At 41.9% G+C, this 18,036-nt stretch overlaps 9 protein-coding genes across 9 annotated transcripts; 5 read left to right on the top strand and 4 right to left on the bottom strand.

The window, feature by feature from the left end:
• Positions 1–763: 763 nt before the first annotated feature.
• PHALS_02283 (hypothetical protein) lies at positions 764–2,235 on the top strand (the record flags this gene model as incomplete). The annotated part of the gene is made up of 6 exons (XM_024716752.1): positions 764–863; positions 973–1,029; positions 1,089–1,165; positions 1,226–1,363; positions 1,433–2,068; positions 2,131–2,235. The coding sequence occupies 6 exons, from the start codon at positions 764–766 to the stop codon at positions 2,233–2,235; spliced, it is 1,113 nt and encodes a 370-aa protein (XP_024582320.1).
• A 253-nt stretch (positions 2,236–2,488) lies between these two features.
• On the bottom strand, positions 2,489–2,857 carry PHALS_02282 (uncharacterized protein; the record flags this gene model as incomplete). Its single annotated transcript, XM_024716751.1, has 2 exons — positions 2,489–2,672; positions 2,736–2,857. The coding sequence occupies 2 exons, from the start codon at positions 2,855–2,857 to the stop codon at positions 2,489–2,491; spliced, it is 306 nt and encodes a 101-aa protein (XP_024582319.1).
• A 578-nt stretch (positions 2,858–3,435) lies between these two features.
• On the bottom strand, positions 3,436–4,584 carry PHALS_02281 (RxLR-like protein; the record flags this gene model as incomplete). The annotated part of the gene is made up of 1 exon (XM_024716750.1): positions 3,436–4,584. The coding sequence occupies one exon, from the start codon at positions 4,582–4,584 to the stop codon at positions 3,436–3,438; it is 1,149 nt and encodes a 382-aa protein (XP_024582318.1).
• Positions 4,585–4,698: 114 nt separating this feature from the next.
• PHALS_02280 (tata-box-binding protein) lies at positions 4,699–5,762 on the top strand (the record flags this gene model as incomplete). Its single annotated transcript, XM_024716749.1, has 8 exons — positions 4,699–4,772; positions 4,837–4,924; positions 4,998–5,066; positions 5,123–5,128; positions 5,188–5,307; positions 5,372–5,473; positions 5,539–5,633; positions 5,726–5,762. The coding sequence occupies 8 exons, from the start codon at positions 4,699–4,701 to the stop codon at positions 5,760–5,762; spliced, it is 591 nt and encodes a 196-aa protein (XP_024582317.1).
• Positions 5,763–5,815: 53 nt separating this feature from the next.
• Positions 5,816–9,852, bottom strand: PHALS_02279 (cullin family; the record flags this gene model as incomplete). Its single annotated transcript, XM_024716748.1, has 6 exons — positions 5,816–6,572; positions 6,630–6,703; positions 6,764–8,085; positions 8,142–8,234; positions 8,352–8,379; positions 9,076–9,852. 6 exons carry the CDS (start codon positions 9,850–9,852, stop codon positions 5,816–5,818), a joined length of 3,051 nt encoding a protein of 1,016 aa, XP_024582316.1.
• A 588-nt stretch (positions 9,853–10,440) lies between these two features.
• On the top strand, positions 10,441–11,388 carry PHALS_02278 (uncharacterized protein; the record flags this gene model as incomplete). The annotated part of the gene is made up of 5 exons (XM_024716747.1): positions 10,441–10,485; positions 10,540–10,584; positions 10,853–10,906; positions 11,001–11,239; positions 11,301–11,388. 5 exons carry the CDS (start codon positions 10,441–10,443, stop codon positions 11,386–11,388), a joined length of 471 nt encoding a protein of 156 aa, XP_024582315.1.
• A 1,996-nt stretch (positions 11,389–13,384) lies between these two features.
• Positions 13,385–14,749, top strand: PHALS_02277 (uncharacterized protein; the record flags this gene model as incomplete). The annotated part of the gene is made up of 2 exons (XM_024716746.1): positions 13,385–13,895; positions 13,977–14,749. 2 exons carry the CDS (start codon positions 13,385–13,387, stop codon positions 14,747–14,749), a joined length of 1,284 nt encoding a protein of 427 aa, XP_024582314.1.
• A 310-nt stretch (positions 14,750–15,059) lies between these two features.
• PHALS_02276 (RxLR-like protein) lies at positions 15,060–15,926 on the top strand (the record flags this gene model as incomplete). Its single annotated transcript, XM_024716744.1, has 1 exon — positions 15,060–15,926. The coding sequence occupies one exon, from the start codon at positions 15,060–15,062 to the stop codon at positions 15,924–15,926; it is 867 nt and encodes a 288-aa protein (XP_024582313.1).
• Positions 15,927–16,472: 546 nt separating this feature from the next.
• PHALS_02275 (uncharacterized protein) lies at positions 16,473–17,861 on the bottom strand (the record flags this gene model as incomplete). The annotated part of the gene is made up of 1 exon (XM_024716743.1): positions 16,473–17,861. One exon carries the CDS (start codon positions 17,859–17,861, stop codon positions 16,473–16,475), a length of 1,389 nt encoding a protein of 462 aa, XP_024582312.1.
• Between the last annotated feature and the right edge of the window lie 175 nt (positions 17,862–18,036).

Raw genomic sequence — 18,036 nt, 5'->3', positions numbered from 1 at the left:
GTTCTATACCAGAACCAGTACGAGTGTAGCGAATCGCAATCCGCTACCTCCAAGAGTACTTAAAAATCCTAACCAAGGCAAAGACCTTTACATGTATCTAAACCTTAGGTTTCCCTGATTAGATAGTAAAATCTAATTAATATGCATAACTACTGCTTCTTGTTACGGCTTAGCCACACCATTGTGTGATTACACCAACTTGTGTAATCCACACCTTTGTACGGTCACACCATCTTGTATGACCCACCTGTACGTACGTGCAACCCCGTTACATATTGCGCATTACTGTCAAAACGCAAATGATTTTAGGTTTCGTTAATTAAGCTACAAAGGCGAGTGTGAATTTAAAAGACCCGCAAGCATTTGTGCGTTTGATCATAATGAGCTGTCAAAGCACGCAAGCTGACAATTGCATCGCAAGCAGCACTAAAGGAATACATCTGCTCAATATTTCACCATTTACTGGCTTGCTTGATAAGTATTAACCAATAGCTCAGAGATCGTAAAATATTGATGTTATTGTTCGAGAACACGACTTGCGATCCATTTCAAATTTTGTTCGATGCCGGTATAAGACTGTCGATTGTCGCGCGTGGCGGCAAAAATAAACTATCTGGCTGGTAGCGCTCAAATTTTTAATATTTCAACATCACATCAGGAAATCAATTACTAAGATAATAAATACATTACCTTGTAAATTGAAAGTATATCAAATATCAAAGTACGTAACGTACCCCCCTTTTGCGTAACCCTGTTACTAAGGATGGAGCAGTATTTGCTGCAGCTACCGAAGCGTCTTGCCCAGGAAGTGCGGTCCGGTATTGCAAATGGCGACTCAGCAAACGTAGATATGGTGGCAGAAGGTGCGTATATGAAGTGTCCAAATGGTTTTGTTTTGTAGACGAAACGGATAGACGTGTCCAGAAACCGCGAGGAAAAATTGCAACTAACGCTCTCTTGGGTAATTTGCAGCGGATAACAAGCACTTTTCACTGCAGGTAAACGGCAAGAACTACCCAGCAAAGATCGGTACGCTTTTTCATGAGTGATATGCTGAAAGAAAGGAGCACACTGACAAGATGTTGTAGTGCAATTGCCGACAATCTTAGAGACGCACAAGACATACGATGACAATTTTTTTTACAAGAGCGGCGAAATTGGACAGGTGGGAATCAATCTTAAAGCTAATTTATTAGTGAGCTGAGGAAAGTATGTAAACTTGTAGATCTTTGTAGTGACAGATAGAGAAGACGAAAGAAAGATATTAGAGTCTCAGGATGAAGTGCCCAACGGTCTCACGCCTCCAAATACCAACGTTGTCAAGCGTAAGTATGATAAAACAAAGAAAACTACGCCATTTCCAGTACGTATTTAAAGGTATCAATTGTTAATGATTAATGTTTAGAAAGATTTACAAGTTTTCTCGTGTTAGAAAGTGGATGTTTCACGGGTGGAAGAAGATTTGGTCAAGATCATCGCTGGTGGTGCCATCGAAGATGTGCACGAAGAACTAGTTGACTATTACGACTGGATGACGGATGAGGAGCATCCAGGTGGAATCATTGTGACGGACGAGATGGAGCTTATTCGTGAGCATCCTGAATACTTGACATTGTCGGAAGAGCCATTAACAAAGAAACAGAAAATATTACCACCAAGCGCTGAGAATAGCACAGTGCCTGGTACGGCCAACACTTCGATCATGAATACGCCACTTGCCACAGATGCAGGCTCCGAGGCCGAGTCTCAAACAGACGGCCGGGCTTCTGTTCAGCGATCGCCTGCTTTTGCACCGACACCGAGCCCAAGATTATCTCCTATGCAGCTGCACTCGCAAGGTATTGACAATGACGAGGACAAGGAGGTCGATATGCTGGAAGATGACATCCTTGACGGCATGGATACGAAACCAGCATCTCCGCTCCGTGAAAAAGCATATTTGACGGATCCGACCTACCTTAAATTGCTCCCTATTCGTGATCGCTTACAAAAGTCCGTGCGCGATGCCGATCGTGACATTAGTGAGCTAAGTGCCAAGGTTGATGCCAACTCCAACATCATTGTGAAGGTACATTTCCTTATTCGATTTGCATATGGTAAAACGTGTTGCTCATATTGCTATGATATCAGAATCGTTTTAAGCAAATGCTCGAGACTGCTCGAGTGCAGCGTGCCGAGATTACAACGGAGCTCGACAGGGTTAACGCAGAAATTTTTGCGTTTGAGTCGAGTTGATAGTTTTCGATTGTTTACTTGGGTAATGTACACTAATTGCTTCGACAAGCACCATGATTAACTTGGCTAGGAACTCAGTCACATCAGTCGAGGTTGTGTTTAAGACATGCTCGGCATCTATGGTGTGCCATAATACAGCAAACGTCTATGTAGTAACTTGTTGCGGCTGACGAGACTCCAAACGAGTCAGAAAACATGTATTGAGACATTTAAGCCTACCATAAGACTCGAAATGTTTAACAGTATCATCGGTCTAGTGCTGGTGCTTCCATTTAAGTAACGCCTGAACCTGTTCATCGTTCAGCTTAAGTCCAGGAATTTCCTTCAAACCCTTCATGTCATGTTCAAGATGGTTTTTCGAACCCTCTTTGTCAGTTACATCAGTCTGGCCCTTCATCTTCTGCAGCAGCTTGCGCAGTGTCTTCTCATCCTGCTTACTGTAATTACAAGATAATTAATTCTTCACCATAATTTATCTTACAGATTCTGTAATAACATACTTAAAGTAGATAGCCTCAACGGCTTTTTCCTTGTCCTTGAAAGTGGAAAATCCCAAGACTTGCGTTGGTGCCACAAAGGTGCACTTCGAGGTGACAGCAGCAGCTCGGCGAATAGCAATCATGTTTCTCTTTTGATTTTGGCTCCCCTTGTTCGAGGTGGCAGCTTCTTACGTAAAAAGACAATCAATTCGTATTTTTATGTGAAATCAATATCTTTGAGATTCTATCAATGAAGTGCAATAGCCACTTCAAATGATCTTTGAAAATTAATGTAGAGCTTCTAGCAATATTAAACTGCTGATAATAAGCCCTGTTTTACATACAGCACCATATCATGTTGCTGGATAAGTCGCAAGTCTAACTATTCCTAAATCGATAACAATTTTAATGCTGTCATTTCGATTACCGTTTATGGTGTAGAGATCCCTGCTCCGTAGATGGGTATATGAACCACTATGTCTGCCCAATCTACAGGTAATTAGTTCAATGCTGACGATCTCATTTCATAGATATATAATTTCCATCTGCAATCTCAAATAATTTTGACACTACTGCTAAGTTTTGCCTTTCGGAATAACTGTATTGTCACAAGTTTCCTATTAAAACACTATCACAAATTAAAGACTGACAAAGAGATGAAAATATGTAGAAACTTCTTCATTTGGAAAATTTGATTAAGCTACGAATTCCTCGGCCTGATTTAATTGGTCTTCCGGCCGTTCACATCAGCAATAAAGTTGGCATAGAGAAGACTATCACGGCCAGCATTCATATTCACCATGGCCATAATCGCCATCAATAGCGTCGCACCAAGCAGCACCGATGTCCACAAAATGATCTGATACTCAGCAATATCAGACATCAACAAAGCGCCTTGTGACGTCGAGTTGATCGTAGACGTCGAGTTACTTCCGTCGTCTAGCATACTGCCACTGGCTGCCGCTATCTCCTCTTCTTCATTATCATCACCATCACTTCCTTCACTATCATTGCCACTTTCCGCGTCTTCCGTTTCTTCATCTGTCGTTTGTTTTGTTGCAAGCTTTCGATTACGCGTACGACGCGAGAGCGCGGCTATCTGCTCCACACCAGTAGGTAGCGATCCTGTCATTATCTGTGCAGCAGCTACATGTTCAAATTTCATCATTTCAGCCAAGAACTCAAGTACTGCGTTTGAAATGGCTTCATGCGCTGCTTTTTCCTTATCTCCCTGGAGACCCGTGAGACCTACAAGGAGTAACTTATTTCCCTCCATTTGCACAAAATTCGTCGTTAGTTGCTTCAGCTGTGCCAGCTCCCGAGTAAAAGCTAAATCGTGTTCATCATTAGAACTCAAAAAGCTGTTGGCTTTGAGCACCTCCTGCACCACTTCCGCTTTGACTTGAGGTGTCTCGGCGCTTATGCTCGCACACAGCGCGATACTTCCGGCACAATATGTGGATGATAGGTATTTTGACCCAAATTTTTGCGCGACAGTTAAGGGAATTTTCACATTAGCGGGTTGGGCCGGATACAACTGATTAAACATTTGGTCTTCACTAAGAGCAGCATGAATAGTGTTCAAACTGGACGAAGATGTTTCATCCAGTAAAATGATCGCATAACTTTGGCTGTTAGTGAAAATGTCAGCTTGAACCGGACTTGGAACTGCAGGATGCGAAGAAATTCGACCTGAGCGAAGTCCCAGTGAGTCAAGCGCAAGATTAGCCATTCCAGCAGTAGAAAATGGATAAGTAGAGCGAGTCTCGTGCCATAATGTGGATTCAGATTTACCCAAAATCAATATTTGATCGGCAGAGACATCAAAGACCGCAAGTGTCGCGACTGAGAGCAGGAAGAGCGAAAGCATGATGCGGCGAGTGAGACTGGATCTCTATGTAAGAAACTGCAGCTCTTGAAAAAAATACTTTTTCTAAAATAAATAATAATTGAATTTTAAATTTCAGGTCTTTTTTATAGTTGAATGAGCTTCAGCAGCGATGAAGAAACTTGGTCCCACGCGCGACTTGCAGAAGAAGGCGTGGCATACCGCGTTGTGTATGTATGATATCATTATGACATCATTTTGATCACTGTACTTAATCGTCAGTCTTTTGTCTAGAAATGTACTTGGTAGTGGATTTGTCAATGACTGTGTTGATATCAAGAAACTCGCACTGCTTGTGCGTAATGCTGACTATGCACCTCGAGTAGGTAACGATTGGATTGAATTGATGAATATTGCAACGGCAAAGTGTTTATAGGAATTTATACTGCTGACAGGGGTTTAATGCTTTGGTGATGCGCTTTCAATCACCTCGCGCGACAATTTTATTATATAGAAGTGGAAAGGTGCTTGTTTATAGTATTTCATTTCATCTGAATGCTCATTCATGTGTAGTTTGTAGTCGTTGGTGCTACAAGTGTTCAAGATGCTAATTTAGCTGCAGAGAAGCTTCAATCCGTTTTAAAGAAAGCTTCGTTTCCAAGCAAATGCAATCGCTTTAGTATTCGCAATGTTGTGGGTTCCGCGGATGTTTGCTTTAAAGTACGATTGGAAGGTCTGGCTCGCGATCATCTACGCTTTAGTACAGTAAGTAGGTTTACGTACGCTCTACAATAATTCCTGTTCACTTATCTCATCTGCTGTCACCCAGTACGAGCCAGAGCTATTTCCTGGTTTGATCTATAGAATGCTGCATCCTAAGTGCACATTATTAATTTTTATCTCTGGCAAAATTGTTATTACTGGATGCGAGGTGCGTCTATAAAATAGTTGCGATTGATTCTAGCACTTACAAAAGCCATTTTTTTGGGAATGTAGTCGCCAGCTGAAGGAGAGAAAGCTCTTTGTACTATCTATCCCGTATTGCTTCAATATCGTCTTCGCGATGACGGATCTGAAGATGAAGAAGACGAGTACGAGTCCTTGACTTGATTAATGGGTTGCAAGCACCTACTTAAGTTTTAATGATTATGCTACGCTATCGTATTTCCTGCTCGCTTACCAGTAGTTTAAGCTTGATTTCAATAATCGCTTTCAACTAAAAGCAAGTACGCTTATGACGTATAAGGTGACCAAGTAAAGCTCGACATTGAGCTTACGCTAAGTAGTTGTACATCTGGGCGTTGGTCGAGTCTCGTTCAAGATACTCTCGATCAATAAGACTTTCAATTCGGCGCTTAATATCTGCAGCTTTTGCGGGAAAGCGAATTTGCGTAAAGATTTCGGCCATCAGCAGTGCATGCGAGAGCTTCTTGCGCGCCTTCATGATGCGCACGATCGCTGCATCCACTTGATATTGACGGTCCCGAAACACTCGCTCGTGTGTATCTTCATTCTCTTTCTTCGTCTCCTTCATCTGGATTGAATTGATTTTGATACGGATGAGCTGATTTGTGAAGCTGGAGTTGAAGGTGAAAATGTCGTCGTCATTGATCTCTCGTCCTTTTGGTATCTTTTGCAGTACACGTATTTTACCACACGCCAGGGACTGAAGAGTCCGTCGCAGCTCTCCATCTTCAATACGAGCCTGCTCTCTAATCTCCTTAAAGCCCAACTTATCAGCTCCATTAAAGCAAAGCAGCACAACCGTTTGGTATAACGATACTACAAGTTCCTTCTTACCAGAAGGAAAATTACCCTTTACTACACATTGAGCAAGAGAGTGTTGCCACTGAAGCTGTCGCCCTTGGTACTTGGATGAGTAAAACTTATCAAACATTTCTTTAAGTGGAACAAGCGCAGGTGGCAAATTAATTTCAACAGCAGCGTATGGTGGCCAAAATCCAGTCGTCAGAACCTGAACTTGCATGTCTGGAACGCCATGATTCACCTGCAACGTCTCCAATGCTTGCCTAGAGAATCAAATCATACAGTAAGTCGTTTCAAGGTATCCAAGTTAAATCACGTACCTGCTAGCTGCATGCTGTTGGAACTGCGTCATGACATTTTGAGACAGATCGATATCCTTAAACATACCTTCCAGCTACATAGTATCTAACCTCAGAAATCACTTTAAATCTAATCGACAAATACAATGCAATACCTTGTTCGTAAACGAGCTACCACACTCAGTCTTAAGCTTGGACAACATCAGCTTCTCCAAGTCGAATGAAGCACTTTTTCCGACCAATAAACGCTTCGCCAGATCCTTTTTATAAAAAGCTTCAAACACATCTTTGCCCTGAATATACCGAAAAATCACCATCACGCGGTCCAAAAGCGCCTCCACTTCAGCTTCTGAGCCACCTTTGTTGCCCGTTCGAAGCTTCATATCAACAAATTTCGCAACAAGTTCCGCAGGACGATTTGCCCGTACGTTAATTGCTTTTTCCATGGCAGATTTCATAGCAAATGAAAAGTCCGAATTCGATTGAAACGATTCGCTCAAAACAGCATCGAGATCCGCCTTCAATTTGAGTAATTTTTCCACAAACGTCTTTTCTTGCTGATCATCCATAACAAGCTTTGATACATTATTTTGAATATAATTTGAAAACGCAATCTTGAGATCATCAATTGCATTGACTCTGGCGAAAAGCGCGTACATTCGTTTAACGTCTTCAATACGTTTTTCTTCCATCAAAGTATCAAATCCACGCTCCAATAACGTGGCGACATGAGGTTGTAACAGTTTCTTTTCGACAACAGCTATCAATTGTTTCTTCGTAGATGCATCCAAATAATGGTTCACCCGTTCCGTCTCTTCATGCAACCGTTTTTCTGCATGCATTAAAAATTGCGGTACACTCATCGACTCGACTAATGTAGCTCCTTCTTGCAAGTAAAACCGCTCGGATGCTATCAAAAAAGGAGTCTCAAAGTCTTGATGATACAAGTGCAGCGACAACAGCATTTTTAGCAAATTATACAAATAACTGCGATTAATAGCTTCTCCCTTGCGTTCGTGCTCCACAAGCTCCAATAGTACATCAATGAGCTTTTTTTCTAAGCTTTGACGCTGTACAAGATTATCGCGCATTAAGTTTAGTCCCATATCCCAAATAGATGCAATATGAGGCGTCTGCATTACGTACGTGCGATCCAAGTACAAAAAGATGGTACGAATGACCAACATATCGTCGCAATGATCTTCCCATAATTTGTGTACTGCTTCTAGAAAAACATTTGTCTCTCCTCCAGTGTATTGCACCAATTCCTCCACTCTCTTTTGAATATACAATGCACATGCCTTTTCAAGTCGCTTATATAAACTTGCAGCCATTTTCCAAGTGCACATATCTTCTACAGAGCGATAAAGCTCTTCTCTGCTCAACGTTGACATTTCTTTTACATGAACTGCGTGCACAGCGGCGGATAACTTGATCCATGTATCAGCTTCAAACGTTTCCGGCAACTTTGGTGTGACTTTAAAAGGTTTGATAGTCATTTTCTTCTTTTTAGTACCAAGCTTTAATCCAGACCCGCTACAATTACGTTCTTGCTGACGATCGCAACCTGCGGGTCCATTCGGAGATGATACAAAGCCAGTGGAAGCCATGAGTCAATCTTTTTAACTGATACATTAATACATCGTCAATGATATTAGTTTTGTTGATATATAGAAGATAATCAAAGACTGTATAGGGCAGGAAAGCGGCATGAACGTCATAGGGAGGCAATAGAGGACGCACCTATATGAGTGTCGTGATTGCTATTTCCCTTTTTAAAGTGATGATATCATGATTGTTAGGATTACCGACCGAAAAACGAAAAACTCGCCTCATAATATTTTTTTTTTAATTAGACATGTGCGTCCTAAACGAAGGTTCAAGTGGAAATTATGAGACTGGGTATGTAGTTTAGGGATGGAGATAATGCTGGAAAAATCGCAGACTTTACCAAGCAAAATGAAAGTATGGGCGAGCGAATGTCTCGTTCGTGAGAAATTTTTTGCATATTGTAAGGTGACAATCTCATTTATGGTCTAAATAGGATTGTTTTAAAGAATAGTCGCCTTGTATTTCGATTTATCTAAAAATCAACAACATTTTAGGCTGTTTCTTAACAACATTTTGTAGTTGAACTGTTAAATTGGTGATGGCATGTGTCAAGGTTTCGATCGTACTGATCCACAATCATTGTCACTTTGCAGCGAATGTTTGATGATATATAGCTACGCTGCTACTTGAGTATGTCGTAATGATGGACAAATTGAATCTGACTTTGCTTTAAGGAAAGATGATTAAATGTGCACGAGGCTGCTTTTTCAAATATATTTCAATATTGAAATTTTTATCCACAGGTATGGCATAACAGTGGAATCAACCACTGAACGCTCATGTTATAGAGACAATATTCTGGTCATATTATTGTATTATGACTACGCAGCTATGCGTGAAAACAAGAACTAGTAACGATAGGATCAATCCATCTACGTGCATGCGAGACTCTCGAGTAAACTCCTGGGTAAAAGGGTCCTCGACCACAGCCGTTCGCTTTACTCCAGCTGACTACACCAACGAGCACATCTTCTCCATCTTTACCAGCAGCTTCAAGAACAAGTGGACCTCCAGTATCCCCCTTGCAAACATCTTCGCTGATTACACCACCAGCACACAACATTGTCTTGTCCATCTTCGCCACTTGTTCACATTCCTCGTCACTGATGAGAGGCAATTTGACGCGAAGGAGCTCCTTTGACGCCGTACCACCTTCGCTGGTAGCCCCCCAACCTAATGCTGTCGCCATTGCTCTCGGCTTAAAATCTGAATCATCAGCTGCTGCAAGTTTTATAGGCTTGATCAGAGTCGCTTTTTCTAATTCTAGCAACGCGAAATCATTGCTAAATTCAATGTTCGCCGAAAAGTTGGGATGATTCATGACCGAAAGCACTTTAATGTGCTCCCCACTTTTGCTTCCAGTGACATTGTGCGCACCAATTGACGCCCAGCGTATGTCATTGACGGTGCAGCGTGAAGAGGTGATCACATGTGTCGGGCTAATTAACGCTCCACCGCAAAATAACTCGCCATTTTTTTTCTTTCGTAGACCAACTGTGTAGGCGTTTTCTGTACCAGGAACAACTGTGCCTGATAAAACAAGCTTGCGTTGAATATCGTAGTGGGAATCGTCAGCACGACTCAATTCTATTGCGAAGATGACCAAGACCAAAGGAACGAGTGCTTTCTTCATTGTTTAAATTTTCAAAATGAAAACCAGAGATTCGGTCCTCAAACCTGGTCGGATTGTCTTCAAGGATTTGTCCGACCTATTCATAACGAGAGTATTATCACTGCCATGATTTCTCAATACTATTATAAGAGAGCACAGGTTTATTTGATTTGTCATTTCAATCTTCGAATTAGTTCTCAAAGAAATTAGATGCTCGACTTTTCCAGTTTCTAGGACCAACGTAGGACCTACGTGTACGAAAATTAAAATTTGTGAATTAGACATGGAAGAAGCGACACCGCGAGCTTCTCTACGTTTCTTATGTGTGCCCTGCCTTAAAATTTGCAAAATCAAATTCATCAGAGTCGGTAATTTCGTCTACTGGCAGCACACGATTGCCACTGTTGGAAATATTATTTGCGTTATATTAGAATCGATTAAGTAGTAATGCTATGCAAGCACAATCATTACAATTATAAAAGCTGGCAAAAAATAGTGTTTTGCGACAAGAATTTAACATTTGTTTGATGTGCGTGATCTGTTCATGTAGTTCATCTAGGCATACTCGCCTACGCGTAGGAAGAGTCGTTGGACTTGCGCTGAAACTGAATGAAGCAGCGTCATACGCTGAATCGCTGGGTTCAAGGTCCAGAAGTAAGTTGAATGTAAAAACGTTCTCACCGACTGAATTAATAAAATGCGCTTCAGAATAACACAAGCTGTCTGAATGCTCCAATTAACCGCATATTAGCTGTAAAGACCATGCGAGCTAACAGGTACACTTGATATGGTTCCAGCGGCTAAATTTACAAGTTGAAAGGTATTGTTCCAGTACTGAATGGCATCAATGATATCAAAGATAAATTGAAATCAACTGAATCGCACAAATTACGTCGTTAAAATCGCAGCAATACCAGGGAAGTTGTGATTTCCATGTGCTGTTGATTTCATCCGGAACGAAGCAAAGAACCTATATGTGCTCTTTCGCTCATTTCACTTTCTTCCATGACCCTTCCTGTAGCTATCACGAGCTTTTCCATTGCCTTGGTTTGACCTCGTGATCTCTTATGTCTCGGTCAGGCTTTTTCTTAATTTATAGATTGCCAGCATCAGATCATTCATCTTTGCCCTCCATTTTCGTGCATGTGCCGTTTCATCTTGAACCTCAGTCACGAAAACTTGCAGCATTCACCAAGTTTCTTCATCCTTCAACTCAAAGCGATCTTCTCGCAGCACTTAAGCTGAATGGAAAGCCAACAGGAACATCCTCCAGGAAGACGACCGAGGGGGTCAATAACAGAGAAGGATATCATAAATGCAATCTCGGGGAGATGTTCAATAAAGTGTTTCCAGCACAGACTGTGGAATCGCTATCACCGAAACGAAGCCAAGCCACTACCCGACCCTGGTTAGAAGACCGTATAGTCCAGTTTAGTCAATTTTTTAGCTAAAGTATGTTTGTTTTGTAGCCTCTCTCTCCTCAGTGTGGATCACTGCCCTCCGTTGTATTCTAAGCAGTCGGCCTCTGATTTGGAAGTGATCGATATTGAACGATAATTTAAAATTTTTTAAAATCATGTGCGCTCAGTTTGTCAAACTTGATTCCTCTGATCTCGAGTTATCAAGCAAACTGAATCCAGTTTGAATGAATAGATTCCAAGCATCACCTTGACTTGGAAGACACTGGAAACCAAAGATTCGCAAAACTCCAAACTGATCTTTGGCGAGAAGCGAGGATGACCCAGGCGAAAGTTTTGCTTTAAGGATTATTACAGATGAACTAAATCACGACATTTTACAATTTTGCAATCTCTACGTTATACTCGATTTTTTTGGTTTTCGTGTTCTTTACTAAACTGAGTGCACAGCTCTGTGGTATTTTGTCGGAAGATGAGTATCTGTGTATTTTTGTCAATCTTACTTCTGAGAATCACTACCATTTCAACATCAAATTGGCTAGAACAATTACCATCAAATCAGCGACATCGTCAAGACATAAGCATAGCCAGTGTTTGAACTAAATATAAAGCGAGTGGTACGCTCTTTTGGGGTCAGGAAGTAGAGAAGTAATTGGAAAGGAAAGTAACTTCTTACTGCATCAATTTAATTTATCTAATTGCCATAAACTACAAGTTTCAGCATAGTTCTCATCATGACAACAATGCTACTGTCAGCATCTCTTAATTGAACTGAGTAACTGGACTTGCCAAAGTTGCTGTCGATAAATTCGACCTGGCACTCAGATAGGCCTTCGTAGACATGACTCGAACGAACACATTCGATTATTCCCAAAGCAAGTACAGACGTGTTTGACCCAATTGCTCTTGTTCACTGAGTAGCTATCCAATTCAACGAGATCTGACCAGCAACGCTTGTCGAATATTGTCTGCTTCAAGACTTTCGTTAACCACTTTTAGCGTCCTTTTACAAAGTCCAATGATATTTTAACTTTTCTTGACCGGGCACCTCGAAATCTCGTATGGCACAGCATGACGCAAGTCAATGCAATATAAATATACAGTGCCCAGTACACGTTCAGGCAATTCCATGACACTTTGTGCTTCGATCAAGAGATCCAAGTCAATGAGTAAGTCCCGAGAGGAGCCGAGTAGGATCGAGGTATCGACGATCCAAAGCTTCCGAACCAAAATAATGATCGGCATCAAAAGAATTCCGACTACAGTATTTGAACATTGATGAGGTACTGCACATTGCAGGAACTCCTTTGTATGTTTATCGTGCAAAGTTCACGTAGCTATATTCTACTCTTAGCGCCGACTGTTCCATGAATACTATTCCAAAATCCGGTTGTCCCTTGCATCCTTATAAGTAACCGCATCCTGTTTTCGTTTTTTCAATCATGCTACAGTTCTCATACTTTTTGCTTATATGACATGGTTTCACTTCGTGCTTTCGTATTTTATTATTCACTTTACGTATTCTAAATGACATTGATGCGAGGACGTTGCTACTCTCATTCTCATTAAAACCATGCAATCTACTTCGTCATCCGGAATTTGCTGCCTAGTCTACTAGTTATCAGACACGACAGCTTTAGACCGTGAATAGCCTTCTAGTAATGTTATGAAGAAATTATCGCAGCAAACGATTGCTGCATCAAGTTACTTAAGGACCAGATTGATTATGATCAAACTAAATTTCAAGAGGTTTGTCCACAAATCATAAGAACGAAACGGTTCTACATCGACCCGTGAGAGAAAATGACTAGAGAAAATAAACTAGCGTTAACTTTCTTTGTAAAGATTAACACTTATGAAACTGCGGTGTCTCAATGATTATAAACTTTGGCTTTATGCATTTACAGACCTGAAATTGCCTTTAAGGCATTTAAGATGTAAATCGTAGACTCCATCGTTAACGCAAACGAAAAATGACCTCATGTCATGCATCCAAACCCTGAATGAACTGTGATGGAATATTTTGTTGGCAACTAACCAGTACTGTCAATACCGGTAGAGTTTGAAAGCTGCGAGACTTCAGCCACCGTTGGTTTTTCTTTGGATCTGAGAAAGCCGTCATTTGGAAAAAGACGATGGTAAGAAAAGTTTGGTTTCAGTTGATAGATGAAGAAAGTCGTCATGAGTTCGCGGGCACCGCGGCAGCTTCAGTCCTTACAAGTGTTGATGTGAAAGATATTGGAGACTTCCGCAACAAAGTCCATGCGAAATTTGACCATACACAACCTCGAGGAAGTGATATTCTAGCCCGTGTTGCACCGTTTCAACTGAAAATCTATGCGAACACAGCGGCTTATGATGCTCAGGATCCTCCTTTGAATGAAAAATCATTGGTTGGTACTCTTGGTGGTTCAAAGAAAAATGCACTTATCGTGGAAGTGCCAACGCAGCGACATTCTGATATCGTTTGGAACGATTCGAAGGTTTCGCTGACAGATGAAACGATGCAGGGAATGGAATACATTGATCTAGTTCAGATAAATGAATTAGTTGCACTTGCTGAACAGCTTGACGACGGCAAGGTTCTTGGAATTGGAGAAATATTGGAAACGCCGACGGATATCTTTAGTACAGCAATCCCGCATGGTTTGTACATTCGACAAGAGTATTGGAACCTTTAAGATATGATCAAGCATGGAGTGGCACCATATCGATCATTCCGTAAAGTTCTTGTGGTCGGTAGCCCTGGTATTGGGAAGTCGGTGTTTGGGGTATTCTTGCTGCTGCTATTCATGATGGAGCATAAGGATGTGGCCTACAAATACCTGGGTACTAAGTGGATATACCTCACTTGGCACACCACTGGTTACAAGTGTTCGCGTCTTCCTTCTAATAACGCGAAGTATTATGGATTTATCGATGGAAATGGAGCGGGTGGAGCATTGCCATCAGAATTTGAGCGTATTTTTCTGTTCGCCAGCTCAGGCACTAAGAATTATGAATACTTTGTCAATAATGATTGCTTGAAGATATATATGAATCCATGGACTAAGGTTGAATGCCAGACATTCGCAAATACAATTCAATTGAGTGATGAAGACGATTGGTTACTTAGACTCAAACTCGTTGGAGGCAAACCAAGATACTTATTTGCATCAACCGAAACGTTTGATGACTTATTACAAAAAGTGAAGAGCTACATTCCCCCCACTAATGATGAGGCAAAAGGCCCACTTAATTTATTTTTGCACGAAGAATTCGATGATTTGATGGGCCACATTATATTCAATGTGTATCGCAGCGAGGAATCGCCCAGTCGCGCGTACTTGGTGTATTCATCACTTGTTGTTGAGACGATGATGAAAGCTCATATCGGTAATGAAGATCGCATATTGTCGTCGACATCAAAGCAAGATTTTAAGTGCTGTAAAATCAAGACTGACGATGTATCAGACTGCCAGCATCACATCCCTTCATCCCTTCATCGAATCTATCAATAAAACTTTCCATTCGTCTTCTTACTATATGTCTGATTCTAGAATCAAAAATCTTATATTCTAATGATGTCTAGGTAAATATCATTCGTAAAGAATTCGATGGAGCTTAATGTAGGGCCTTCGAATGATTCCAAGTCCTCGGATTATCAATTAGAAAAGAAGTCACGCTTTTGCGGGATTACGAAGAAGTACAAAACCGGCGCTTCTACAGTACTTTAATAAAGAATACTGTCAGAGTTATGAAAATCAACATCATTCAAATCTGAAAAGCTAATGCATATTCGTCTCATCCTTGTTGTACCAACCAAATCTAATGCATCTTCGTCTCATCCTTTTTGTCGCGTCGCTTTCTAAATGCTGCGCAGACTCATCCAGCCCGACCGAGCTGTTAGCTCAAAGCACGAATGATGAAGAGATACCGGTAGATGTTGCTCGTAACAGAACTGCCCAGTTCTTACGTGGGGTTCGCTCAGGAAATGAAGCGAGAACGTCTGAGTGGATAGACGCTGCATTAAGTTTAGGACCGAGTACGATGAAGTCAATGGAAAATAACGCTGCTGAGGGTACCTCTGCTGTTTCAGACAATCTAATGACTTTGGCTAGTGCACTGGTCAATGCTGAGGACAACACTGCTGCTATCAGGGCCAAGTCTACTGCTGTTAAGGCCAAGACCACTGCTAATAGGGTCAAGGGTACTGCTTTTAAGGCCAAGGCTACTGCTTCTCGAGCCAAGGCTGCCAGGGCCAAGGCTACTGCTTCTCAAGCCAAGGCTGCAAGGGCCAAGGCCACGGCTACTGTTGCTACGGTCAAGCCTGATGCTACTACTGGTGACATAGCTACATGGTCCAGTTTTCTGAAACATCACCATCCAATAAGTTACACACCTTCGATTGTGAAAGCTCCGGAAAATTTATCGCCGAATTTCAACGAAGATTTTCGGAATATCAAAAAAAGCGTTCGCAAGACACTAAAGTCGTGGTGGCCATACTCACAAAAAAAAGTTTTTTTTGAGGTATGTCCACCTTGCAAAAAATTTCTCGCTCAAAAAGCATTGGAAGACGAAAAAAAAGAAAACTTACTTAAGCTTTTGGCCTTTCTTGAGAAAAATCCGGGTGTTAAGCAAGTTGTTGTCGTTTACTTTTTTGAAATATACGAGTTGGCTTATTCCAATGGATTCTAGATCAAGAGGGAATCCGACATCGAAACTTTTCTGCAATCCCACAACAAGTGGTCGGGGAAGACGAAGGAGTTTGTGGCCGCCGAACTCCCTGCAGTGTTGGATTTGTTTGCCGCAAACGAATACAACGATGTTCGAGTGATGGCACGCTTGTTAACGTTAACGGAAAGAATTTATGGTGGAGAAAACCTCAGATTGCAAATCAAAACGTGGCAAGAGAATAAAATTTCCATATTTAATTCATTTAAAAGTATGGCGACCAGTGATGAGATCAAGGCCTATCGCTTGTATACCAAGTTTTCTGTCACTGAAGCTCTGATGAAATATCGAAAAGCTCACGTAGTTTCCTCAAACTAGTATGGCACAACCAAGTCTTTTGAATTCATGAATTAACAAGCACACTGGAGGGAGAGGGCACGATATGAGTTTTTATTTTGAATAAAAAATTATATGCATTCGATGTTACACATTTTGGGGTTAAAGATTCATTTCATGTGGATATTTGATCAAATATATGGCAAGAATTCTGTACTGCTCTCAATCACTTTTTTACTTGGTGTTATCAGACAATTCTGACGCTGAAGTAGGTACTGGCAATTCCTCGTCATCTGTTGCATGGGATGAAGGTGATGTTGGACTTGAAGGGTACAAGGCATACGCAGTAAGAGGATTATGGTCCGTCAGTACCGTGTGAAGACGTGTGAGAGCAGGACTAGCATTTACCGGAATCGACAGCCAATGCGTGTGTTGTGCCGTTGAGACGACGTCAGCGAGTGTCTGATGCTCTACCGTAATTTCAACGAAGCTGGACGATCGAACTGGACTTTGATGCATTAAATCATTCGCGACTACATGCGTCTCAATTCTCTCAGGTGTTCGAGCTTTTTCCTCACCGTCGTTGTTTCTGACTTCGACCTCTGTGTCGTCTATCACTAGGACTTCAGGACATTCTGTCACTTCGGACGTCGACACGACCTCGGCACCTTTCACTATCTTATTGATCGTGACCTCCATGATGTCGACCACTTGCGACGCATTCTCTACCTCCTCGGAAGACTTGATGGACCAAACGTTTTCAAACTTTGCTTTGTCTGCTACCCCTTTTTCATATTTCCCTTCTGCTTTGTCTGCATGTTTCATCGCCAATTCAAACCGAGCTGTCTCATCACTTTCTAACTTTTCTTTTTCCTCCATATCAAGTGTAGCCAACCTTTCTTCGGCTTCCTCTTGAGCGTTCTCTGCGACCACATGTGCCGTCCCCGCCCCAAACCGTGCATTCTCTTCTTCGATATTAAACTTTTTATTCGCAGTCTCCACCTCTGCAATCGACTTATTTTTCTCCTCCCCTTTCAGCCTCGTCTTTTCTTCATCCTCCAGCTCGGTCGCCTCCTTTTCTATTTTCAGCTTTTCCTCCTCTTCATCGTTCTCCAATTTTTTCTTCGACTCTGCCTCTAGCTTCGTTTTATTCCCCGCATCTACCCCAGCCACCTCTGTTTCCCTCTCAGCTACCTTCGTGGCGTTCATCGTAGGCTCTTCCTCTGCCTGAGCCCTAGATCTTAGCTGTTCATTCAGCTTCACATTCTCTTCACCCTCATTCTCTTCTACTTCCAGCCTTGCGTTCTCTTGTGCCACTGGTTGAGGCTTCTTGTCTGCTTCCAACAACGATGGTTCTCTTGCTTCAGGCCTTGCTCTTTCCTTCTCCTCAAACTCAAACTTTGCCCTCTCCACCCGCGTCTTCTTCTCTTCCTCCATCCCCGCCTCTTCCTCAGCTTCCATTCTCGCCTTCTCCTTCGCTGCCAACTTCATCTTCTCTTCAGCTAGCACGTTGGCTCTTTCCATCTTCTGCGATTCAATTGCCGCTTGCTCCTCCAGTTCCTTCTGTTTCTGCTTTTCCAGCGCTTCAAGTTTCGCCTTTTCTGCAGCCACTCGGATACTCATTTCACTCTCTGGAACGATAAAAGTATCAATTGTTCTTACAACAGGACCACTGCTTTGTTTTTCCAACGACTCAAACTTTTCCTTTTCCGCGGATACTCGAACACTTGCTTCGCTCTCTGCAACGATGAAGGTATCAATTGTCCTCACAACAGGACCACTGCTCTGTTTTTCCAAT

This window comes from Plasmopara halstedii (genome assembly GCF_900000015.1).
Source record: "Plasmopara halstedii genome assembly, contig: Scaffold_1878, whole genome shotgun sequence".
NCBI lineage: Eukaryota > Oomycota > Peronosporomycetes > Peronosporales > Peronosporaceae > Plasmopara > Plasmopara halstedii.
This window is presented reverse-complemented; position numbering and strand designations above follow the sequence as displayed.